This window comes from Heteronotia binoei, chromosome 21 (genome assembly GCF_032191835.1).
Source record: "Heteronotia binoei isolate CCM8104 ecotype False Entrance Well chromosome 21, APGP_CSIRO_Hbin_v1, whole genome shotgun sequence".
In the NCBI taxonomy this organism is placed as follows: Eukaryota; Metazoa; Chordata; class Lepidosauria; order Squamata; family Gekkonidae; genus Heteronotia; species Heteronotia binoei.
The window spans coordinates 60,862,977-60,889,672 of NC_083243.1; the positions used below are offsets into that span (position 1 = coordinate 60,862,977).

Below are 26,696 nucleotides of genomic sequence, written 5' to 3' on the forward strand. Positions count from 1 at the left end.
AGGGTTGAGCTCAAATTATGGCAATTTGTGGACAGCCAAGAAAAGCTTTAAAGGGAAAAAAGCTCCTATTATTGTTGTTTTGTATGTTTCTCCAAATATGTTTTCCAGGCTCTTCCATATCTACCCAGAGGTCCTGAAATTTGCCTGGTCATGCCTCATTGATGTTGGAAGGAAGGCCTTCCCCAAAACCCCATCCAAACTGAGTTATGGAAAAAACTTATTTCCCGGGAAATTCCTCTGCCTAGCAAAAGGCTGGTTGCCCCAGCTGATCACAATAGCAGCTGCACTGCCACTTCCAAGTTGTACTTCCAAATAAAAAGAATTCCTTTTGGCTGCAATAGAAACAGATTTCCCTATGAAAAGATTGTCATGCATAAAACATGCAAATGCTACATAAACTCAAGAAAGAGGACCTTTTGTTAGACTAAGGGAGGAGGGGAACAAGAAATGAATAGTGAAATGGTTTTTCTATTGTAATAATATAGCCAGTATGGACTGCCTGTCTCTGGCCATGCTCTCACCTATGTTTGAATGTGTGTATCTTGATCACCTAGGCTACAATATGTTGCTTGCCATACAGGCACATGAATTGATTCAGTTTATAACATGTCACTTACATATGTCCTTGATGTGTTTTAAAAAATTGAGACGAGTTTTTGTATTCTTGTATCATAACTAGTAAGAATTGTCAATACTAAGACACATAGCTTTCCCTCAAGCATGAAGAGCTTACTTTTTGGTAATTGACATTCCCATCCCCCTCTTGTATCAACTGTGTTTCAACCCTGGTTGTTTGAAATCTAAATGAGAGCACATCATGCAATGTGGCATACACTCTCCAAGAATTGTACAGTGCAGGAAGGGGGGAAACTGATACCAGAGTGCTATTGTATAGAGGGTAGCCTAGCCTCAAAAGAGACATGGTGGGCCCTCTCATGCTATAAAGAGGGCAGCCTAGCCTCAAAAGACATGGTGGGCCCTCTCACGCTAGCCTGCATGCCCAGCCCCATGATGGAGACCTGAACAGTTCTGTAGTGGAAGGCTGGGCTGCCTAGCTAAAGCATGCCTCTGAATAACCCTTCTCCCCCTACACATGCATCTTTTTTGGACAAAAATTAAATACTAAGATGTGCCAGTGTGAATGCATAAATCCATCATTGTTTGTTCTCCACCTGTGGCTTATCTTGTTAATAAACAATTTTATTAGTAACATATGGTAGCAAAACTATCTCTACAACTTATAAAAACTTAAAAGAAAAAACTTTCTACCCCATATCTTACTTTTCCCCCTCCCCTCCCCCCATTACTTGACCCCCGCCAGTGTTATTTACTTAAAGGAAACAAATATTAAAGGTACATTTAACTATTAAAAAAAAACAACAACAACCAACAGTTATATTCTTATTTTAAAAAACCTTAATCATTGTCAAAAATTATCCAATGTCCTTTTATTTTCCACTCTTTTTCTACGTATCTTCTGAATTTCTTCCACTCCAACTTAAAAAGTTCCAAATCATAGTCTCTTAATTTTCTTGTTAATTTGTCCATTTCACTCCATGGCATAACTTTTGTAATCCAATCCCATTTCTCTGGTATTTTTTCTTGCTTCCACAGCTGCGCATACAATGTCCTAGCAGCTGAGAGCAAGTACCATATTAAAGTTCTGTCTTCTTTTGGAAGTTTTTCCATTTGTAATCCCAGCAGAAAAGTCTCTGCCACTTTATTGAATTCATATCCCAAAATCTTAGAAATCTCTTGCTGAATCATTTGCCAAAACATTTTAGCCCTTTCACAAGTCCACCACATATGGTAGAAAGAACCTTCATGCTTTTTACATTTCCAACACCTATCTGGCATCTTGTTGTTCATCTTTGCTAATTTTTTTGGAGTCATATACCATCTATATATCATCTTAAAACAGTTCTCTTTAATACTATGACTTGTTGCGAGTTTCATAGAATTTTTCCACAGATTCCATCTAAAGATTCCAAATAAAGATTCCAAATAAAGATTCCATCTTTATTTCTTTGTTTACATTAATTGCCCATTTTATCATCTGAGATTTCACTACTTCATCTTCTGTAGACCATTGTAAAAGTAATTTGTATACTTTTGAAATTAATTTCTCATTATCTCCAAGCAGAACTCTTTCCATTTCTGCTTGCTCCTTCCTTATTCCTTCAGTTTTGATATCATTCTCCACCAAACTTTTTATTTGTTGCATTTGAAACCAATCATACTTGTAACTCAGTTCTTCTGCAGTTTTCAGTTCTATTTTTCCACTTTGTATTTTTAATAGCCGATTGTATGATAGCCGTTTTTCTTTGTCTGTTTTAGCCGTTATCTTTATCACTTCAGCTGGCACTATCCACAAAGGTCTCCTCTCATCACCATATTTCTTATACTTTATCCATACATTTAGTAGATTACTTCTTATGTAATGGTGAGAGAAAAGGCCATCCATCTTCTTTTTTCCATAGTATAAGTATGAATGCCAGCCAAATTTTTTTCCATGGCCTTCCAACATTAAAAGTTTTTTATTTAACAACGTTATCCATTCTTTCATCCATACTAAACAAACTGCTTCATGATACAATTTCAAATCTGGTAATTAGAATCCACCTCTCTCTTTTGCATCTGTCAAGATTTTCATTTTAATCCTTGGTTTCTTCCCACCCCACACAAATTCTGAGATTTTCCTTCGCCATTTATCGAACTGTTTAGCATCTCACCTGTGGCTTATCTTTACCCCATCTCTATTAGTCCACTCCTTCATTACCCCATTGTAATGTTATTTCACTCTTTCCTGGGAATGTCGAAACCCAAAATGTCACTTAAACGCCCTTCCTGAGTGGTTACACAGAATTATGATCACACAAAATTGCCTTAATAAAATAAGCTTTCAATAAATAAAAAAAAGAGTGAGATGTGGGAGGATCATGAGTTCAGCATGACACCTGATCACCTTTACTTCAGAAAGTCTGATGACACATAGAACACAGGCTTCTTACACTCGTGGTTTAACCGCATCTATCCTTGGTAAATTGCTAAGTTTGCATTAAATCTTGTAGACATGACCTCCTGCTAAATGGGCAAGAGGCTTCCTGTTTTGGTGACTTCAGTGCAATTGCAGCATGTATAAATAAAGGAAGCTTGCCCTGCAAGCTAAGCATTTTCTCCTCAACACACGTGTTGTGTGGTTCATTCCAACAAAGTATATCATCTAAAATCACTGTATGGTCCATGCCTTGTGAAGGGTCATGTATTCTTTTTCCCCCTTGCAAGAAGTCCATAGAGGTCAGATCACTGCCACTACTATTACTCTAGCCAAAGCAATCCTCAGAACTGGGCTGCCAATCTATTGAAACCAATGAATACAGACTAATTATGCATAGGAGCAGGAACACAGTTCTGGCTAGCACAGCATCAGGGGGTGTGGCCTAATATGCAGATGAGTTCCTGCTGGACTTTTTCTACAAAAAATCTATAAGCAACAATGATGGCATCAGGAAGTGTGGCTTAATACACAAATGAGTTCCTGCTGGACTTTTCTACCAAAAAAGCCCTGCATAGGATTAATGTTTTACTAAGGCTCCTTAGACTACTACAGTTCTTCAGAAAACATGAATGTTCTAATAATATGTTCATGCAAATTTTTGGTGAAACATATTCACAGCTAGGGATGGACATGAACCAGAAAAAATGTGATTCATGTTGGTTCATGGCCAGACCACAAACTGAATCAAACTGGGAAGTTTGTGGCCTTGCAAACCCCGTTGAAAGGGACTGCAATCCCTTTCAACAGGGTTTTCAAAAAGCTCAAAAAATAGTTTAAAGTTGAGCTTATAGTTGAGCTTTAAGTTTAAAGGGACTGCACAAAAAAGCTGGAAAAATACTTAAGCGGCACAGAGCACCTGCTCCCCTCCACTCAGCTGTTTATGTGGCATTCCCTGGAAATAGACAGCAGGGGGATTCAAATAGAAAGGGGGATTTTGAATCCCGACTGCTGCCACCAATTATGAGACGGGCGTGACCAATTTAACCAGCACTCCACTAAAATTGATTACCCTGTCCCTATTTCTGTTTTAAAAATTTACCCCTCAGAAAATGGCACAGTAGGCAAAGGGTAAGAGTAAACAAAAGTTGATTTATTAAAACAAATTGGCAGGGAAGGGTATTGGTATATACATAGGCATTTAGGATTGAACAGATGTAAATTTGCATACAAAACTTCTGCTGAGGTAACTGACTTTATCTGATACAGTGTTTTCCTTAAAGTTACTTAACTTTCTCTCAAGGTTTCACATATGTAACTGGTTCAATTTTTTATGTCTGGACTATCTTTCTGGTTAACGTTTTCACTTCACAGTTTCACACAAACTTGAGTGCCCTATGCTTTATCCCTATAGGTGTAAGACCAAGGTCCCTGCACTAGACCTTCTCCTGGTAGCAGAATTGTTACTATCTACCCAATCAGTAACCTGGGTGTTTGGCTCCTTTTGTGGTACTGTTGCTTCAAAATCCTTTTTCAAAAGTCTGATCTGCCAGCCTTTCAGTCTTTCCCCCCTTTGGACACTAAGCTTCATAAAGGAACTGTTTCCCCCCTCAAGATGTGCTTATTTGATTGACAAATACAGAGACTGTTCTTCACTTTTGAGAGTCTCTAAGAATTAACCCCACTTCATGGGCTCTGCATTAGACTCTGCCTTGTGACTTTTATCACACTATTGAGAGCATCTCCAAAAGACCTCTGCTCTCTTCTCCAGTCAGTCTTCAATTCCCCCAACTGAACTTTTCCAACTGCCTAATGGCCACGGTCCTTTGACAGTTTGAAGCAGTCCACCAATGAGAGTGAGTTCTGTCAGCTGTCACTCATTGGTCTTTAGCATGCATATTGCTGCTGTTCATCACTAGGGGTTTAAAGGGACTTGGAGTCCCTTTAAACCCCTGCTTTCTGTTTTATCCACCAAATACCACAAATGGCCACAAACTGTTTTAAAAGCTTAAAGGGACTGCACAAGACAGCTGGAAAAACAGCTGAGAGGCAAGGAGTGCCTGCTTCCCTCCACTCAGTGGCTTATGTGGCTTTCCAAAGGAACAGAAAGCAGGGGATTAAAGGGATTCTGAGTCCCTTTAGACCCCTGCTTTCTGCTCTATCCACCAACCACCATGAACTATCACAAACTGTTTTAAAAGTTCATTATAGAAGAAGAAGAAGGAAGACAGATATTGGATTTATATCCCGCCCTCCAATCTGAATCTCAGAGCAGCTCACAATCTCCTTTATCTTCCTCCCCCACAACAGACACCCTGTGAGGTGGGTGGGGCTGAGAAGGCTCTCACAGCAGCTGCCCTTTCAAGGACAACTCCTGCGAGAGCTATGACTAACCCAAGGCCATTCCAGAAGGTGCAAGTGGAGGAGTGGAGAATCAAACCTGATTCTCCCAGATAAGAGTCCGCGCACTTAACCACCACACCAAACTGGAACCATGAACAGGATAAAATTCATGAAGAATTCAGTTCATGCCATCCATGTTCACAGCATCAACATATTTTAATTATTACCAACATATTTTAATTAAAGCTTATCAATATTATATAGTTAATTCTAGTCTATAGAAAATTATGTTTGTGCAAAAGCTTTGGTATGGCCCTTTATTAATGTTGTTATTAGAATGCATCTTTGGTGATCTCTTCAAATTGAGCCAAAGTTTGAAGAGGAAAAGTTACTGGTATAATTTAAAATGAACACAATAATTCTAGTCATCATCAACTGGTATATTTGCAGAGTTTCCGTACTGCTTTGCATAATCTCACAACACTGTCCTAATCAGAGTTACACCCCTCTAAACCCACTGACTGCAATGAGTTTACAAGAGTGTAACTCTATTAGGATGGCACCATTACATTCAGTAAAAATCACTCATTAGTAACCATGCCAGCAGCAATTGTTCCTCTTAAAGATGGTAATTACACATCACTGGTAATATACAACAGAATTATTAGAATGCAACATGGCACGCAAGGGAACACTAAAGGAAAAGCTCTTAAAACTGTATTCATTTTTTTTGCCCTTTTTTAAAAAAAATAATAATTGGTGAAATTATTGTCAAAGATCCCTGCTGGGATGTTTGTCTTCTTTTATTTGTCTAAAGTTCATAGTGGGATTCTCAGGCTATATAAAACAGTTCATTTATTTGACAGAAATGTAATGACTGTCTTAGTGTTTTGCTTCTGAGCACTGCATAGGAAAATGCCAGCCACAAAAGCACTGAAAGCCAGTGTGGGTAGTGGTGAGTACAGTGTAGCATACTGGATGAAGGTTCAGGAGACCCAGGTTCAAATCTATACTCAGGCATGCAACTTAATAGGTCATTTTGGACATGTCACTCTCTCTCAATTTAACCCACCACACAGCATTATTGTTGTAAAGATAAAATGGAGGAGGGGAGATCTACAGACAACCTGGAGGTTGGCAATCCTGTTACTGTGTAATAAATTCAGGATTTTTCAGGATCATTTTTCTTTTGAGTAAATACAGTCATGTGCAAAGGAATTGTCATCCTAAATTAATGCAAGTCACTCCACAAAATTAATTAGTTTACTCAAAGGACACCTGGATTTCATTCCTTAGCTGAAATGCAGCTATATTTCTGACATAGTCCAGATGAAAGATACATTGTTACATAATCAGAAACCAATGAGGTAAAGGGACTCCAGGCAACCTCACACTACCCCTTCAAAAGGAGGAACTGAGCTGAAAATATCCTCTCATTACAGTTTCTCCACAGTAATGGTTATACTACTTACACTGGGTTTGTAAATATTTTATTTTCTTTTTGATAGTATACTGTGTTCATTTTAAAATATTTGTATTCAAATGTTTGTGGTGAAACATCTTCCCTTCCCTTTTCTTCTTCTTTTAAGCATGAAAAGCACACAAATTATTAATATAATCTCTGGAACTCCTGAAAAATTGGACTGGAACATTTCTTATTTAATTATCTATATTAAAAATACATGGAAGACTAAATGCATCATAATTGGACAGAAAGAAGAGCCACAGTTCAACTGAGTTTTTTGTATATTTTTCCAACTGCATTCTCCAAGAACACCATGCAGACAATGGGAGTTTTATGAACTTAAAATGGCAGTCTAGCTTTGCACAAACTAGCTTATGTGTAGAAGATCTGTCATTAGGGATGGGAGCAGGAGTCCCCTGCTGCCAGGCCTTACCTCTCTGCTGCTGATCAGCTGGCCGGCAAGGGAGACTTACTCCTCCAAAATGGAGAAACACCTGACATTTCAGCAACATGCCTACATGACTCCAATGTGACCTGGAAGTCACATAGGCATGTTGGGAACGGCAGGCCGATGCTCTGGTTTTTAGGCAAAAACTCTATTGTAAAAGCTAATTTTACTATAGAGTTTTTCTCCAAAAACCAAAGCATCACCCCGATCTCCTCAACATTCCTATGTCAATTCCAGGACATATTAAAAGTCACATGGGCACTTTGCTGAAATGTGGACTGAAACTCCATGCTCCTGGTAAGCCCACCCCCCCATCTCCCGCCAGCTGCCAGTAGGAACTTGGGAACTGTATCTGCCACTTGTCTATGGTTTCTGTGCTAAATGTTCACACACAGATCTCTGCTTGTGCTTAGGTAGGAAAAAATATATCTGTTATTACCCTCTATTAATATTATCTATTCCTGTAATAGTCCTATTTCTGACTTCTTTATTGTTCTAAATATTTCTTTATAGTACTATGTTGCAGTACGCTCTTTGAATATATATATTCAATGGCCAAATATATATTCTAATGGTCAAATATCAACTTCTAAAAGAACATGGAAATATAATTAAAATATAATATGCATTTTATATGATGAACAGTTTATTATTTTTCTGCAGACTCCATAGCATCTACTATTTCCCCCTTTTAAACATCTGTTACCCTCTTTGTACGGTTTTCCTCATTCCACCAAGGTTGGGGCTATAGCTGGATGGGGCAGTAGGCCAGTTCCTAGGGAAGTCCAATAAAGAAACAGTTGCAAAGTAAAATATGCACTTTATCCAGAAAGGAGCAGACTTCCAGGTTTTGGCATCTTGAGCTCGGTGGGGCTCGCGGAGCTTGCTTTCGGCGACCCCCCAAACTGGGCGGTAGGAGGGGTGCCACAGCTGTGGCATCTCGAGGGAGACACTGGAGGGGTCTTCTGGCAGCAAGGGGCTCTACAGGAGCCAGGGAAACAGCGACAGCTGGTCCCTGTTCCTCCTGCCTGCCCCAATGCTCCGCCGTTGCAGTCGCCATGATGGCAAAAAGAGATGAATGCCCGAATGCTTTTCTTCTTTAACAAGCTTCTTCACATCTTATTTCTACCTTAAACATCAAAACACTATCCTGCAAGTAAGTCTTCCTTTTTACTACTACCAATTTATGGATCTTTTTGCTATAACGCCAATTGGGACTGTTCAAAAAAAAGGGGAAGAAGAGGACACCTTTTCTTCCCCAAGGGAGGCTTCAAAAAGACAAAGAACAAATTGAGTTATACTGCGAAGACGATGGCGATCCAATCTGAAGTGTTTGATGAAAAAGATATTACGGCTGCCATATCCTCCTTAAAGCAGGAAATCTATTTGCTGACAGAGTTGATACAAGATAAGATGGAAACCTTTATTTTAAAACACAGCAAAATTGAAAACCTACATAATAATAATAATAATATTTAATTTATATCCCCCCCCCCCACCGTAGCAGGCTCAGGGCGGCTCACATCATAAAAACTTCAACAATCACAATACATATAATAGATCATTTATACATATTATAAATCATACATTAAAATCATATATTACAAATCAAACATTAAAACCATTTAAATTGCTTTGGAGCTAAAACCTTGATGTTACACATTTTACAGTTTTTCCATGGTGATGCTATTCTTCTACAGTAGATTCCTTCTTATGTATAGGCCAGCTGGAAAAGAGTAGTCTTGCAGGCCCTGCGGAACTGGGTAAGGCTCTGCAAGGCCCGCACCTCCTCTGGCAATTGGTTCCACCAGTGGGAGGCTACAATCAAGAAGGCCCTATCTCTGGTGACTTTCAGTTTGGCCTCCCTCGACCCGGGGATTACCAACAGATTTTGTGAGCCAGATCATAGTACCCTCTGGGGAATATATGGGGAGAGACAGTCCCTAAGGTAGGCAGGTCCTTGGCCATATAGGGCTTTAAAGATAATAACCAGCACCGTGTAGCGAATCCAGTACACTATTGGCAGTTAGTGCAGTTCCCGCAGCCCCGGCTATATGTGCTCTCTTCTAGGGAGCCCCAATAACAGCCTGGTCACTGCGTTCTGCACTAGCTGTAGTTTCTGGGTTTGGCACAGGGGCAGCCCCATGTAGAGGGCATTACAGTAGTCCAACCTCGAGGTGACCGTTGCATGGACCACTGTTGCCAGGTCGTTGCAGTCCAGGAAGGGGACCAACTGCTTTGCCCATCTAAGATGAAAAAAAGCTGATTTAGCAGTGGCTGCTATCTGGGCCTCCATTGACAGGATCGGCTCCAGTAGCAACCCCAAGCTCTTGACCTTGCGGGCCGTTTTCAATGGCATACTGTCAAATGCTGGTAGGGGGATTTCCCTTCCCAGACCGCCCCAACTCAGGCAAAGAACCTCTGTCTTCACTGGATTCAGCTTCAACCTACTCAGCCTGAGCCACCGCGCCACAGTGTGCAGTGCCAGATCTAGATTTTCTGGGACACAGTCAGGCTGGCCATCCATTAGTAGATAGAGTTGGGTGTCATCAGCATATTGGTGACAACCCAACCCATACCCCCGGGCAATCTGGGCAAGGGGGCGCATGTAAATGTTGAATAACATTGGGGAGAGCACTGCCCCCTGTGGGACCCCACAATTAAGTGGGTGCCTCCGGGACAGGTCTCTCCCAATCGCCACCCTTTGTCCCCGATCTTCAAGGAAAGAGGAAAGCCATTGCAAGGCCAACCCCTGAATCCCCGCATCAGTGAGGTGGCGGGTCAGTAGTCGATGGTCGATCGTATTGAATGCAGTCGATAGGTCTAACGACATCAGCACCGCTGAGCCACCTCGATCCAGATGCTGCTGGAGGTCATCCACCAGGGCAACAAGCACTGTCTCCATCCCATGACCTGGGCAAAAGCCAGATTGGTGGATGTCTAGAACGGAAGTGTCATACAGAAACCCCTGTAACCATAGCACCACTGCCCTCTCAATAATTTTACCCAAAAAGGGTAAATTCGAGACTGGCTGGTAGTTTGCCAATTCGGCCGGATCTAATGTAACTTAGAACTCAAAATCTCCTAGTTATCCCCGGGCCAAAAGAAGCCCACTTAAAATCCACCAGGGACCGGGCCTTTTCTGTGGCGGCCCCATCCTGGTGGAACCAGTTGCCGGAGGAGGTGAGGGCCCTGCGGGACCTTGCCCAGTTCCGCAGGGCCTGTAAGACAACCCTCTTCCGGCTGGCCTATGACTAGCTGGTACAAGAAATCCAGGTGTAGTTATATTAGAGGTTGCTGTCCCTAATGTTTTAAATGGTTTAAATGTTTTGTAATTTTAAATATTTTATAACTTAAATGTATTAATTAATTTTAACTGTTCTATGTTTAAATGTCATTATGTGGAATTTTATGCTGTGAGCCGCCCTGAGCCACTTGTTGGGAAGGGCGGGATATAAATAAATAAATAAATAAACTTTTTCCAAGAGGGGATGGACCACAGCCTCTTTAAGAGGCATTGGGAAAAGCCCCTCCGAAAGGGATCTATTTACAATGTCCTGTATAGGGCATCTAAGCTCTCTAGCAAGCTTTAATTAGCCAGGAAGGCCAAGGGTCCAAATCGCAAGTTGTTGGGCGCAAAGTGAGGAGGGTTCTGTTGACTTCCTCCAGGCTGAGCACGTTGAAGCTGTCCAGAACTGGTCCAGAAGACAGGCACAGAGCCTCGAGTTCACGTACTGTCTCCAATGTGGCGGGGAGGTCGCGACAGAGTGATGAGATTTTATCTGCAAAAAATTCCGCAAAAGCCTCACAGCCTATCTCCAATTCCCTAGCATTTGGCCTGCCCTGTGGCAGTGCTGCAAGAGTCCAAATTGTCCTAAACAATTGTGCTGGGTGCAAATTTGCAGATGCAATCTTGGCCGCAAAGTAAGTTTTCTTGGTGGCTTTCACTGCCATCTCACAGGATCTCATAAACTCTCTATAAGATGTTCTAGCCACTTCAGCTCGAGCCCGCCACCATTGCCTCTCTAGCCGTCTGAGCCCTTGTTTTAGCTGCCGCAATTCCGGGATATACCACGGTGCCAGCTTAATCTGAGGGCACCGAGGTGCGATCTCATCGATGGCTCTGGAGAGCCAGCCATTCCAAGGCTCAACCAGGTCATTGAGAGAATCGCCAGGGGGCCAGGAATCCCACAGAGCCCTTTGGAACCGCTCTGGGTCCATCAGGCTCCATGGGCGAGCCAAAATATGCCCGCTGCCTAAACAGGCTTGTGGTGGGACATCCACACGAGCCTTAAGAGTGAGGTGGTCCGACCATGGCACTGCTTCCGCAATAATATCGTCCACCGAAACCCCTGTTGCAAAGATCACGTCGAACATGTGCCCCGCCTGCTGGGGGATGATGTAACAAATTGGGAGAGCCCCAGTGTCACCATGGATGACACTAGGTCCATTGCCTGACTGGAGGTCGTGTCATCAGCATGGACATTGAAGTCACCCAGGATCACTAGGCTTGGGTACTCCAATGCCCAGCCTGCTACAGCCTGGCAGTCTGATCAATAATATCCAGAACAAAGATATTCGGAACAGAACCGGGTCAGTTTAATACAAACTTGCTGTGTGAACGGGGCCCTAAATTCATATTTTCTTGAGTCTTATTCAAGATACTTCCATGTATACTCACTAAATTATTTCAATTGGCTATGCTCTTGTCTCCAACGGATCTGGCTCAATGTTCCTATTTGCCCTGGGCTCCTCTTGAAAGGGCCAGACAAAGAATCCAAGGGAGTCCAGTTTATGAACCCTAACAGGTATATCTACTTGATTTGGGAATACACTGGAATGAGACTACTGTTTTACAAAGATCCTGAATTAATTTACAGCTTGTAGCTTTTACAGCAAAACTTTAAGAATCCTGAATTAACTTAGAACTTTTTAACCACCATTTTTTACAAAAATTATTTAACCAAACTTAAAACTTTTAAATGCATCAGACTGACAGAACTTGAGACAACACTAATATCGGATTTTTCAATAGTCACAGAACCAAAAAACTTTTTACAGATATCAACACAAGTTTGAAATGGACAATAGGGTTCATAAACTGAACTCCCTTGGATTCTTTGTCTGGCCCTTTCAAGAGAAGCTCAGGACAAACAGAAGTGTTGAGCCAGATCCACTGAAGACAAGAGCACAGCCAATTGAAATAATTTAGTGAGTATACATGGGAGTATCTTGAATAAGACTCAAAAAAATATTAATTTAGATATTATTTAAAATACTGTTTAATTTTTTACGACATGCCAGTCCTTTTGGTGAGCTGCCTGAAGAAAGAACTCCAAAAAGAGGACAGAAGCACAGTCCATTTGCAGCCACACCTGTTGGGAAGCAGTCCTATCTATTTTGGAATTTCTTGGACTTTGTGTAGCTCTGCAAACAAAGAGAGAACATTGTCCAATTTTTTGTAAAAGAGAATTTTTGGAATACTATTGAATATTGTTTAGTATAAAAAGTGTTTTGGTATTACATGCATTAGTAAAAACCCTCACAGAGTGTTCTATATTTATTTACCTATTCATACCTGTGAGTTCTCTATTTTGACAGACTTGTAAATTCTAGGGCATAAAATTTGTTCAAACAACTATTTATTTTCCCCACTTTTGGCAGGCCAGGAAATAGTGAAACAACACCAACAGCACTTTGTTCAACCAGTCAAGGACATTTGAGCATACCAAACCATGTGCCCATCTCACAAATTAATCTACAGATTTTTACAGATCATTGCAGCTGCTGAAAGCGGGGTCATTTGTAAATGTGGGTTGCCTTGTGAGCTGCACTCTTGTAGATGATTCACACACAGCCTCAAGGATGTAAAATATGCATGATGAACAAGATAATGCTGCCCTTCAGCCCAGATCTGCCTACCCTGCCTCTGAGCCCACTTGCTGGCCACACATTGGAATAAAGCCTGCATAAATCCAAGTCTTCATGTGTAGGACTGATCTGGTGCAATGCTCTGATCAGTATCATGTGCACTGAGCTCTACATTTAAATTGTGGAATTCATAGCCAGTGGGCAGTGATGGCTTTAAGAAAAGATCAAACAAATGCATGTAGAACAGGTCCACAGGGCTAGCTACCACATATGATGAGCAGGGCTTTCTTTATAGAAAAAGCCCAGCAGGAACTCACTTGCAGACACCCCCAGACACCAAGCCAGCCAGAACTCTGTTCCTGTGCGTTCCTGCTAAAAAAAAAGCCCTGATGATGAGTAAACACAATACCTATGTCTAGGGACAGTAAAATCCTACACACCAGTGCTTTTTAAGGAAAACTTTGGCCTCTAAGCCCTTTTTATTATTCCTCCAAGGTAAATGGCTAACCACTGTGTGGCTAGGCACCTCTTACGTTCTTCATCCCTATCCCAATATATTCATTGTTTCAAAGGTCTCCTATACATACATATTAACCAAAATCTAAGGAAATTATATAAGGTTACAGTTCTTATAACTTCTGTTTGTTTACCTGCACACTTATGCTTTTGGCCTGTGAATTTCCTTCTCCCTTTGGGAAAGCAATTTCTGTACATGATAAATAATTCACCTGATAGCCTGCACTCTGAGAGCAGGAAATATGCAACCCCTCCTCCGTGGAACTTAAAGCAACATAAATGGTATTCATGCACAAGCTCCCATCCAGAAACCCTAACTGTCTTAAATCCAGAAACAGAACTTCAACATGTACCCCCAAGACTATTTTCTGGGTCACATGCCCGTTTTCTTGAGAAATCACTTTATTAACCTTTCGATTATGGAAAAACAGCAACTGCTATGACTCTACATTCTATGACATTCCTGAAAGAAAATCTGCAGTATGGTGTATTTCAAATTACCCCAAAGCAATCTGTGTGTTGACCACATAGCAGAAACTCAGAAAACAAATTAGGTTGATTAAATTATACAGGAGATACAGACCTCTTTATTTAACAAACCAAAGGTCTGGCATACTAACAGTTGCATCAGGCTTGTACTCTGGCCATCCATTATACATTTTTCTTAGAGATGTCAGGCCAAACATATAAGTGCAAATATGAAGAAAAAGGGCTTGGATCCCACTGACAATTACACTTATTGAAGAAGTTTCACCAGTGGAGAGTAGCTCTTCTACCTCCTGGTAAAGACCAAAATGTACCCAGTTCAGGGTTGCCAACTTTCAAGATTGCCACAATGTCATTTCCATTGCCAGGTACCCCAACCCCAAAGGCACCAGCAGGGGATGAAGAGATAGGTTTGTCAGGTCCAAATTGGCAAACTCCTAGAAAAGTGGGGATGGAGCCTGAAGAGGACAGGACCTCAGTGGAGTACAATTCCATAGAGTCCATGCAACAGAGAAGCCATTTTCTCCAGGGGAACTTATCTCTGTCTTCTACACATAAGCTGTAATTCTGGGGAACCCCCAAGACCCACCTGGAGGCTGGCATCCCTATGCCATGATGTTACATTTGGTGCAGTTTCAGGTGAGAACTGGAAATCTCCCAGAGTTGCAACTGATCTCCATAGTAGAGAGATCAGTTTCCATGGAGAAAATGGCTGCTTTGGAGGGCAGACTCTATGTCATTGTACCCCACTGACATCTCTCCCCTTCCCATCCTCTTCCTTCCCCAAATCCTTCCCTCTTAGACTCCAGCCTTAAATCTCCAGGAATTTCCCAACCCAGAGCTGGCCATGGCCACCCTACCCCGAAATGCTGCTTCTGCTGCCTTGTGTATAAAGTAAAATGTCCTTCTGCCCTTGTGTCTGAAGCAGAATACTAGCATTTTAATTATTTATGTTGTCAAAGGCTTTCACAGCCGGAGTTTATTAGTTGTTGTTCATTTTCTGGGCTGTACAGCTGTGGTCCTGGCATAGTAGTGACTGACATTTCGCCAGCAGCTTTGACCGGCATCCTCAGAGGGATAACACAGAAAAATAAGAGTTCTCTCTGTGTCAAAGTGAGAGGAAAGAAAATTCTTTGTTTACATTTGTTATTACTAAGGTCCATGGCCAAACACATAATTTGCCCTGGGTAAGGTGATAACATACAACTTAACCCACTTTGTCATAGCTGAAACAAGACTACTGATAAGTTATTGTTGACATTTCCACCGTACAAGCTTGATTATGATTTTATTACTGTAATAACTATCATTTTGTCCTTGTTTTATTGTAACTTTTTCCTTACATTGGGAACGCCAGTTGAATTTTGTGCTACATCTTTTTTGTATGGCCTATGACTGGCTGATACCACATTATTATATGCATATTGTTACACAGTGAACCATGTGTCACTTGCAATCTCCATCCATATCTTGAAGAGAATTTTAACATCATGACCACTTAGCACTTAGTACATAGTTACCTATATTCAGCATGATGAGAAGCCGATCTGCTTATGGGGCTCTTGCCCTTTTCCCTTGCTTGTAGGGCTGCCAGGTCTACAGATTTGGTGGAAGAAGAACTCACGCTGGCAGCTGTGCTTGTCCTGCTATTTAGTTATTGGGACAATGTGGAGGGGATGAGGGAGGGACTGGCATTGTGCCAATGCCAAGATGTCACTTTCTGCACAACCCATATTAACACTATGGTTTAATCACAGTTTTGGGGAATGCTAGAGTGTTACCCCAACGTGATGGCATCACTTTCAGCTCATGACAGAAGCGACATCATGACATCAGTATGATGCTAAAAAGTAAATCCCCAGACTCCTCACAATTTCCAGACACAGGCTGGCAACTATAATCTGCTCCTACGCAATGAGTCACACAGTAGAGATGAACCCGCCACTATATTAATTGGCCAGAAACCAAATATGTGTTTGCCTCGGGGGGGGGGGAGGGAATGACCAGGATAGGCATAAATATACTGAAATAATCTGTTTTATTCCTCCTTCCTTTGCTGGTACAATCAGTGTTATATAAAGAATTAACATAGCAAGAAAAATACTAATATTTAAGCTTACTTTGAGCTGCACCAAATGCACATCCACGTGCCTGCTGTCAGAGTCCTGCTGCACCGAGTACGTCAGATCCCTGACCCTTTCTGATGTCATCCGGAGCCACGTCTCTATTTCAGGCAAGTGGAGAACGATCTTCCAGTCAGCTCCTGTATGAAGAGGGGGAGGCTTCTCATACTGCTCTCCAGAGTCAAGATCTTTCATCGCATCTTCTCTGCCGTCCTGCTCAGTGGTGGGAGTCATGTTGATGACCATAGGAGAAGCATCCGTAGCTATAGAATCCAGTTCCTGAGACCTGATGGGGGAAAGTGCTACTTCCATGGCTAACATTGGGAGTTCTAGACCATAACTCTTCCCAAATCTGCAGTACACACAAAAGAAAAATGTGGGTGTTTTAAAAGAAAGTACATGAATAAAGTGTACCCTGTTCTTTTAAAATGCACACCTAATTTGCTTACTGGAGTCCTTGCAGTCCTTTATTACTTTACTTGTTACCTGAGAGGTGCATACAAGTTTTGCCTAGCTTATCCTTTAAAAGCAAGCTGTGCATATTTTGCGTTTTAAAATATATTAAAAGTCTGACTAAACATGTTAAATTCAATTTCAGCAGTACCAAAAACATGCATAAAGCATGAAAATTAAACATCCCCCAGATTCTCACCATCCAGCCACCATCTTCTGAGATGTTGCAAGTCCTTGCCTACATATTTTGAAACCTAACTTCATAGCCCTAACAACTAGGAATCTGAGGTTTTAAACAACAACTGATTTCATTAAAACTTGAGCATTTTTTACTATCAAGAACATTCAGAGGTGTTTTGTTAGCAACTGACAGAGCAAAGTCCAGATTTTTTAAAAAATAATACTGGTAGAAGCTTACTGCACCAGTCTTTATCTGAACATGAGGCTTTGCAGTCATACTTGCAGGTCTCACAGAGATAAAGATAAAACCCACTGCAAGACACAGTATACATATTTGAGTTTCCAGATGTTATGGAGACTCATAATACAGTGACTTCCTTTCCAGATGTTATGGAGACTCATAATACAGCAACTTACTTTCTGGACAAAACAGGAGAGCTGTATGACCTCTAGTAAAATGGGATCATGTTCTCATAGCTGTGCATGCACCAGAATGAGAATAATGTACATTCAGGGGGGTGGGGTTACATCTATATACAGGGCTTTTTTTTTTTTTTTTTTTTAGCAGGAACACACAGGAATGCAGTTCCTGCTTGCTTGGTGTCAGGGGTGTGGCCTAATATGCAAATGAGTTCCTGCTGAGTTTTTTCTACAAAAAAGCCTTCTATACATAAATGTTGGTAAAAAGGAAACTAATGAATAGTATGCATCAGAGATACTAGAACTTCCAGAATACAACTTAAGCAAATGACCCCATCAGCAGTTCAGCACCATCCGAAGCAGAATTACACACATCTAAGCCGGCTGACTTCAATGAAGAGAAGGGGGCAAATCTGCTTAGGATGTCATTGTATGTCACTTAACACAGCTATGCTCATACAATACAGGACAAATATCTATAGTAATAATTCTCTTATCGCCATGGCCAAACTGAGGATGGCCATTTGCTAATATTTCCAGAACAAGCGATTGACCCATGACACGTTGGTTAGTGTCTCTGGCATCCCATTGCCTGATTTCCCTGCTCCACCTCCTGCGGGCTCAGGAATGTTGAATAAACTGCCAGAAGCAGTCTTGCCCAGGGGAACTTATCTCTGTCTTCTACACATAAGCTGTAATTCTGGGGAACCCCCAAGACCTTAGCTCTCTTAGCTCTTCTCCGTCAATCAGCCTCAGAAAGGGCTGTAGACCTTCTGTGGCCTCACGAAAGGCCCTATCAACAGACCACGCAAATGGCCTCCGCAGCACACGCAGCCTCCGAAGGCTGCTGCAATAGACAGGGAGCCTGGCACTGCCTCAGAGGGCATGGTTGTCCCACATATTCTGTCTTTCACTCCCTCTCTTCCTCCTTCCCAAAGCCTTATCCCAGGATGGTTGCCTGAGAAGGAGATAGGGAAGCCTCACAGGGTTGTTGTTCAGATGAAAGTGGGAAAAGAAATGAGAATGATGTAAGCTGCTATGGTTCCTCCCCCCCATGTTAAGAAAGACTGTCATTTTCGTATCTAGAGGCTTCAGGGTTGCCAACTCCAACTTAGGAAATTCCAGATGGCAGAGATCGCTTCCCCTTGAGGCATGGGCGGGAGGGGAATGCCTTCACTTGGGTGGGTGGGAAGACAGCAAGGCTGGGGAGCACTCGCTCAGAGGCCTTTAATGATACCTTTCCAGGTTGGTGGGAAATGCCTAAGGTATCATTATAGGCCTCTGAGGGAGAGGCCTTTCCTCCTGGGGAACCACTGTTGCCAATCTCCAGGTGAGGGCTGGAGATCACTCAAAATTACAACTGCTATCTAGACGGTAGAGATCAGCTCCTCTTGAGGTGGGGAGGGGAGTGAATGCCTTCACTTGGGTGGGTGGGTGGGAAGACAGCAAGGGTGGGGGGGCACTCACCCAGAGGCCTTTGGTAGTACCTTTCCAAGTTCGTCGGAAATTCCTGGAGATTCTGTGGTAGAGCTTGAGGAGGGCATACAAGTTAGGGCTTCAGAGCGGGGTCTGTCAGACCCAGGTTCTTGCTGTGGAAGCTGACTGGGTGATTTTGGACCAGTCACACACTTCTTGGGGTTGTTGTTCAGATCACATGGGGGGAGAGGAGAATGATGTACTCTGCTTTGGTGTTCCCGCCCCCCCCCCCCCCCACACACACACTGTGAAGAAAGACTATCCTATGCAAGGAGGGGGAAGGTGATGGAAAGCTGAAGTCAGAGGGGCTGATAAAGGAAAGGAGATAGGGTTGCCAACTCCAGGTTAGGAAATTCCTGGAGATTTAAGCAGGGGTCATTTCATAGAAAAAGAGGTGCCGGAGTTTATTAGCACAACTGATTTGCATATGCTACACATCCCTGACATCACCAGAGGGTGTACTAAATTATATCAGATAAGCATCTACCTTAAAATGCTTCTTGAATACTGTCATAATAAAACCACACTCTCATTATACTTTTTAAATTACTTTATCCTATGTGGCCACAGCGGCATGATGAAGATTTCCATCTGTCTGCTGTATATGTTTTGGTTATTTTTTCCATTTTTTGCGGGAGGGAAATATTAGAAAGTTTGTCAAATCTTAAGAGTTCAGCAAAATTCTCACAGGGGGTTTGAACAATGGAGTCCAGAAGCAAATACCTGTGTGTGTGTGTAAAAAAGAGTACAATAAAATTTAGAGGTTCCAGAATTCCGCTCCTGCCCAAAATAAGACCTGGATTGAAGGGGTGGGGAGTGGAGAGGGTGGGGTTTGAGGAGGGGTGGGACCTCAGACAGGTACAATGCCATTTCCTCCTGGGAAACCACTGGAGATTACTCAGATTTACATTTGCTCTCTAGATGGCAGAGATCAGCTCCACTTGAGGTGTTGGTGGGGGGGAGTCAATGCCTTCACTTGAGTGGGTGGGAAGACAGCAGGGGTGGTGGGTGCTTGCCCAGAGCCTACTTCTAGAGCCCATTGTATTTTTTTTTCACAACAGGCCTTACTCCTAGTTTTAAAGAATTTACAATGGTCTGTTGCAACACAGAATACATATTCCCACATGAACACACAGAATCATAGAATCATAGAGTTGGACGGGACCTCCAGGGTCATCTAGTCCAACCCCTTGCACAATGCAAAAAATTCACAAATACCTTCCCCTAAATTCACAGGATCTGCATTGCTGTTGGATGGCCATCTAGCCTCTGTTTAAAAACCTCCAAGGAAAGAGAGCCCACCACCTCCCGAGGAAGCCTGTTAGAGGAACAGCTCTAACAGTCAGGAAGTTCTTCCTAATGTTGAGCCAGAAACTCTTCTGATTTTATTTCAACCTGTTGGTTCTGGTCCTACTTTCTGGGGCCACAGAAAACAATTTTGCACTATCCTCTATATGACAGACCTTTAAGTACTTGAAGATGGTGATCATATCACCTCTCAGCCGCCTCCTCTCCAGGCTAAACATGCCCAGTTCCTTCATAGGACTTGGTCTCCAGACCCCTCACCATCATCATTGTCCTTTCAGCTTGTCTATATCCTTCTTATAATGTGGTGCCCAAAACTGAACACAATACTCCAGGTGAAGTCTTACCAGAGCAAAGTACAACGATACCATCACTTCACATGATCTGGACAGTATACTTCTGTTAATACAGCCCAAAATTGCATTTGCCTTTTTAGCCACTACATCATACTGTTGACTCATGTTCAGCGTATGGTTCACTAAGACCTCCGAGATCCTTTTTGCACATACTACTGCCCAGACAAGTCTCCCCCATCCTAAAACCATGCATTGGATTTTTCCTACCTAAATACAGAACTTTACATTTATCCCTGTTAAAATTCATTTTATTGGCTTCAGCCCAGTTTTCCAGCCTGTCAAGATCATCCTGTATCCTGTTTCTGTCTTCTACTGTGTTTGCAACCCCTCCCAATTTAGTATCATCTGCAAATTTAATAAACATTCCCTTTATTCCTTCATCCAAATCATTAATAAAGATATTGAAAAAAACAGACCCCAGGACAGATCTTTGAGGCGTTCCACTTGTCACTCCTCTGCAAGAAGATGAGGAATCATTCACAAGCATTCTTTGGGTGTGATCTGCCAACCAGTTACAGGATCCAAACCACATTTTACCAACTTGTCAACAAGAACAGTATGTGGAACCTTATCAAAAACCTTACTGAAATAAAGATAAACTACAGCATTCCCCTGATCCAGCAAGGTAGTAACTTTCTCAAAAAAGAGATCAGGTTAGTCTGACATGAGTTGTTCTTGAGAAAACCATGCTGACTCTTAGTAATCACATCCATCCTTTCGAAATGTTTTTTCATGTTTGGCTAGCCTAAGCTCATACTGAGCTTTAGCTTTCCTAACTCTTTCTCTACAAGCAGTGATGACTTGTTTATATTCATTCTTGGTTATAAGGCCCTCCTTCCATTTTCATTTTCTCTCAAGTCTTTAGAGAACTTTTTATGGAGCCACCCTGCCTTCTTTAGGCTTCTCCCATTTTTTCTTCTCATAGGAATCGTCTGTGATTGCGTTTTCAATAATTCACTTTTAAGTAACTCCCACCCCTCTTGAACCTCCTTCTTCTTAAGTATTTGTGACCATGGGATTTTACCTAGCATAGTTCTAAACTTGAAGCTGCCTTATGCTGAATTAGACTCAGTACTGTCTACTCAGACTGGCAGTTCTCCAGTGCCTCAGGGTGATATATTTCATGTCACCTACAAGCCAGTTTTGACTGCAAATGCCAAGGATTGAACCTGGGGCCTTCTGTGTGACAAGAAGAAGCTCTACTAATGAGACACAGCCCCTCCCCATACAAAAGGTATGTCTTACTAAAATTGGTTGAACCCATGGAAGCCCTTTTCAGACTGTCTTTGAGATCAGATCATGTGTGGTACACATGAACATGTGTGGTAGAATTGCACTGGCAACTTCCATCCTCAAACTATCTATGCTGATTCTGATGTAGGTGCAAAGCTTACACAAGTATGGATGTACAATTCTCCAAACTAGACAAAACCAAAAGGAAGTCTGCTTTTACTGGGTCACTGATAATATATCAAAAGAGCCATATGCCCATGGCACTCTACGTACATTTTAATGGAGGGGAGCGGGTTTGAGAGAGAGCCCCCAAATTTGCAGGAGACTCTCCCCTACAAACCCCCCAAGTTCCAAAAAGATTGGGCCAGGGGGTCCAATTCCTGGGGCACCCAAAGTCAAACCTAACTTCACACCAGAGAATCTCTATAGGACCCAAGTGCACTCTGTACATCTATCTACTCTTTGAACCCTGCCACACAAAACACAATCTGCAGCAAACCCAGATGCCAGCTCTCCAGCCCTGCCCCCAAAGAACGCAGGGAGAGCTGGCCAAGCACAACAAGCATGCTGGCTCTGGGTCTCTCACCCAGGTGCCAGCTTCCCTGCCACAGAACACACAATCTACAGATGCCAGCTCTCCAGCCCTGCCCCAAACATCACGGGGAGAGCTGGCCAAGCACAACAAGCCTGCTGGTTCTGGGTCTCACACCAGGTGCCAGCTTCCCCCCCCCCCCCAAAAAAAAACAGAACCAGGAAAAGGGACAACAGGAGAAGGCCAAGAAACTCAACTGTTAAAAAAGTGGCCTTTTCACCAATAAGAAACCTCAGGCCAAATCAGTCAACAACACCCCTCCCCCCTAAAACCAGAACCAGGAAAAGGGGGACAACAGGACAGGAGGATGCAAAACCTGCAGCAATAGAGAATAGATCCAAACAGAAAGCCAACACAAACTCAACTGTTAAAAAGTGGCCTTTTAAACAATGAAAATTAGGCCAAACAGCACCCTCCCCCAAGAACCAGGACCAGAAGAGAAAAGGAACAACAGCAGCACAACACAGCAGCAACAAATCAAACACAGAATCCTTTTAAAACATTACAAAACTTAACTTTTAACAATACGGGAACTTTACCAACCCCCCCCCCCCAAAAAAAAATCCCTTCACCCTAACCCCAAGAAATCCAAGCCACCCAAATCAGGAAAAGTAAAAGGACACTGCACTTTTAAAAGTCCTCTCACTAAAGTAAGATATGGGCAAATTGGCAAAAAAACCCCACCCCAGGCCCCCTCTCCCAGCAGAACCCCCTAACCCTAACCTCAAATAAGCTACCCACCACCCAAATCTTGATAAGTAAAGGGACTCTGAGTCTTAAAAAGTCCTTTTACCAACTAAAATAAAAACAAGAACCCCAAGACTGTCTTACCTTAGACGTCTTCTCTACTCCAGTCTGGTAAGGCTGAGAGAGAGCAGCAGCAGCTGAGGCCAAGGGCCAGCACAGCACAATCTCTCTCTCTCACCAACAATCTCTCTCTCTCACCAACACACACCAACACAGCAGCAATGGAGGAGTCCAGCCAGGCAGACTCCTTAAAAAGGTTCTCTGGCCCTACAGAGAGCAGTTTCAAAAAAATAGCACTGCTCTGTGATTGGCCAGACAACAGTGCTTACTTGGATACCCAAGTAAGCAAAAGATCAAAAGAACAACAACGTTGCTGATGGCTGGGGGATCAGCTACACAACAGCCCTGCAAAGCATGCATTTGCAATGCATTTTGCAAATGCATGCTTTGGATTGGCTGCTGGGGCTCCTCTTCCCCCCCCCCCTCCCTGATCTCAGGGAGGCTATGGGAGAGGCGGGAAAAGGCTACCAAAGGCAGGAAAAAAGGCAAGCAGCTCCCCTGAGGCTGCAGAAGCCCCTTTTCCGCCTTTTCCATGGATATCCGAATATCTATACGGAAGTATACGGGGAGCCATACTTGGCTCCCGCATAATGGGCCCCAATTGGATTCGGCTGTATGCGATTCTGTTTACAGCCGAATCAGGGGTGATTCAGTGGTTGATTCGGCTCGGCCGAACCGAATGCACACCCCTAGCTAACAGCTACTGTGCCCTTCATTATCTACTGTCAAGAGGCTTTTCTCCTTCTCTTTTCATACTAGAACCCTGGGTCATTCACTGAAGCTGAAGGACAGAAGAAAGAAAGCACGCATGGCCTGTAAGGCAGAGATGTTCTGCCAAGCTTTTGATTGAGGACAATGCCAGTTCCATCATAGCAGGCAACTACCTCTTCTTTTCCCCTTTCATTCTTTTTTCCTCCATCTTTGCTTCTGCTCTTTCCCCGCCTGCCCATTAGTTACTGACATAGTTCAGAGTGGGGTACCACAGGAATGTCTGATGCCATCTGAAATAATGTAGCCGTCTTTTTTTATTCTCTTTTTCCACTTGTTTTTAATGGTTCTACATTGCCTAGAGCCTTACGTCATAGGGAATAGGTGATTTATAAACTGAATAAATAAATATACTTCTTCAAACAGCATAGTTAAATTGTGGGACTTGTTGCCACAGGATGTGGTGATAGCCACCAACTTGGAAAGCTTTAAAAGAGGAGTGGACAAATTCATGGAGGATGGGGCTACCAATGGCTACTAGTTATGATGGATGTCTACTCCATCCAGTAAAGGGCTGCTCTCCTGCCATTGCAATTGATCTCGTCTACTCTGATTAGCTCCCATGGATAAAAATGGATGTTTTAGAGGGTGGGCTTTATGGTATTATACCCTGCTGAGGTCCAAACCTCACCCACCCTCCTCAGGCTCCACCTCCAAAATCTCCAGGTACTTCCCATACTGGAAGTGGTAATTCTTCTCCAATACCAGAAGCAGTCTGCCTCTTTCTACCAGTTGTTGAGAACACAGGCAGGAGGATGCATTTCCAGCCTTCCCCATTTGTGGGCTTCCAAGAGGCAGCTGGTTGGCAGCTGTGTGAACAGAACGCTGGACTAGATGGACCTTCAGTCTGATCAAGCATGGATGTTCTTGTGCTATTAAGATAATCACATAAAATACACATTTTGCATAACCAAACCAACTCATCAAAAACATTCTGATTAAATTATTACATAAATTAAGCTTCTGGCTGAAAGGGGGCACTACTGTTTGAGAAAGCTTTTGGAATTTTCATTCTGCTGTGATATAATTAATCTATGTTGTTTTCTGGGTAAAGCAAACCTTATTGACTGGTCATTGTTACCCTTTTATTATACTTTTTGGGTGTTTTAATTTTGTTGTGAACTCTCTGGTGGATCCATTTTGGATGGAAGGGTGAGATTAAAATGTTTCAAACAACTGATTGTAGGTTGCTTCATTTAGCATAGCAAAAAGACCAAATAAACCATAAAATACTTGAGTCCCTTATGCCTGTCCAAATAAAGGGGGGTAGAGGATATTAACTGCAAGCACTGTGACTTACCATATCTAGCACAGATGGGTGTTCCCTGAAGTGAATTTCCTTCTTTTGCTCTCCTTCTCAGCCTCTAGTGGCTTCCCCAATCAGGCCCATAGCTACAATGGGGCCCAGGAGGGGCCAGGCCCATCCTTTCAAACCCCCCTTCCAACTGTATGGCCCCTCCATTGGAGGGCCCACAATTTGCCCCCTTTGCTCACCACCACTCTGAACAAGTCATAGCATTCCTGCTGGTCTTTTCACTTTTTTCTCTCCCCTTCCCTAACCCAAAGTGCAGAGCAAAGTGAAGGCGGGGGGAGAGTCAAGAGGTCTTTTTCTATCTGAGAGGGGGCACATAAGAAAGGGCTTGGGGGAGTGGAGTTGCCGTGACTGCCCAAGCAAAGGGGGGTTAGCTTGTGAAACTCAAGGCAGCTTACAGTGCTGAGAGCCCAGGGCCGCCAAACTAGGAGGCCCCTCAAACAAGAAATCCTGCTGTGGGCCCCACCAAACAAGAAATCTTGGCTATGGCTCTGTCCCCAATAATGTTCCTGAGAACTGATTGACCCTCAGGAACAGAACGGGGATGAAGAGAGGTCTGCAGAGGGAGGGAAGAAACTATTCTGCTGGTGAAAACATGGTCAGGGTGCATGCCTGAATGCCACTGTCCATTGTACATTCTAATGTTTTATTTATTATGGTGTGTTTTTATGGATTGTTGTTAGCCGCCCTGAGCCTGCCAAGGTGGGGGAGGGCGGGATATAAATGAAATTAATAAATAAAAATAAATAAATAAATACATAAATCTTTCATATCCACATTTAAAGAGGACAATGCAATATGCAGCCCAAGTGTAAGGGACTGCGACAGACATATTGCTGGGATAGGCATACTACTGCTCTTGGTACTTTTAAAAGAAGAGCTCAGTGCAGGTTAGTGTTGCCAACTTTGTGCTGGGAAATACCTGGATATTTAGAAGGGTGGGATTTGGGGAGGGGAAGGCTCTCAGGAGGGTATAATGCCACAGAGTCTACCCTCCAGAGCAGTCATGTTCACTAGGGAAACTGATCTTGGTCTTCTGGAGATCATCAGCAACAGCAGGAAGGTGGCAACTCTAGTGCAGGTTAAAGCCTTGGTATATTGAAAGAGAGAACTCTCAGTCTTTGAAGGACTACATAAAATAAGGACAAGAAGGCCCATTAAGGGTTCACTGGAAAAAGGCAGGGTACAAATGAAGTAAAAAATTTAATAGCTCCTATGATTTTAATGGTAACACACAGCACAACATCTACATAGCCATTCCTTCCTGTGGAAGCCATTAAGCATTGTGATTTCTAATGTTGTTGTTGTTTATTATTGCTTTAAAAGCTGAGCATTCATCTGGTTGAACTGCTTAGGCATGGATGTGCTCATCTAACTTCTAAAGCAGCAGAAAAGAAGGCTATTGTTTCTCTCCAACAGGGATTTAAAGCAGCTCATGTTGTTCTCTTCTCCACAGTTTTATTCTAACAACCTTGTGAGGTAAGTCAGGCTTAGAGTGCATGAGTAGCCCAAGGTCATCCAGCAAGCTTCCTTGGAAGAGATAGAGT

At 42.7% G+C, this 26,696-nt stretch overlaps 1 protein-coding gene across 3 annotated transcripts in view; it reads right to left on the reverse strand.

Moving 5' to 3' along the window:
* The window catches only part of AKAP6 (A-kinase anchoring protein 6), a 432,373-nt gene that overhangs the window by 330,186 nt on the left and 75,491 nt on the right, over positions 1-26,696 (reverse strand). For all 3 annotated transcript variants that reach the window (XM_060262489.1, XM_060262490.1, XM_060262488.1), the window contains exon 2: positions 16,245-16,599. In XM_060262489.1, the coding sequence (XP_060118472.1) occupies positions 16,245-16,568 (324 nt within the window). In that variant the 5' untranslated portion in view covers positions 16,569-16,599. The remainder of the gene's footprint in view (positions 1-16,244; positions 16,600-26,696) is intronic.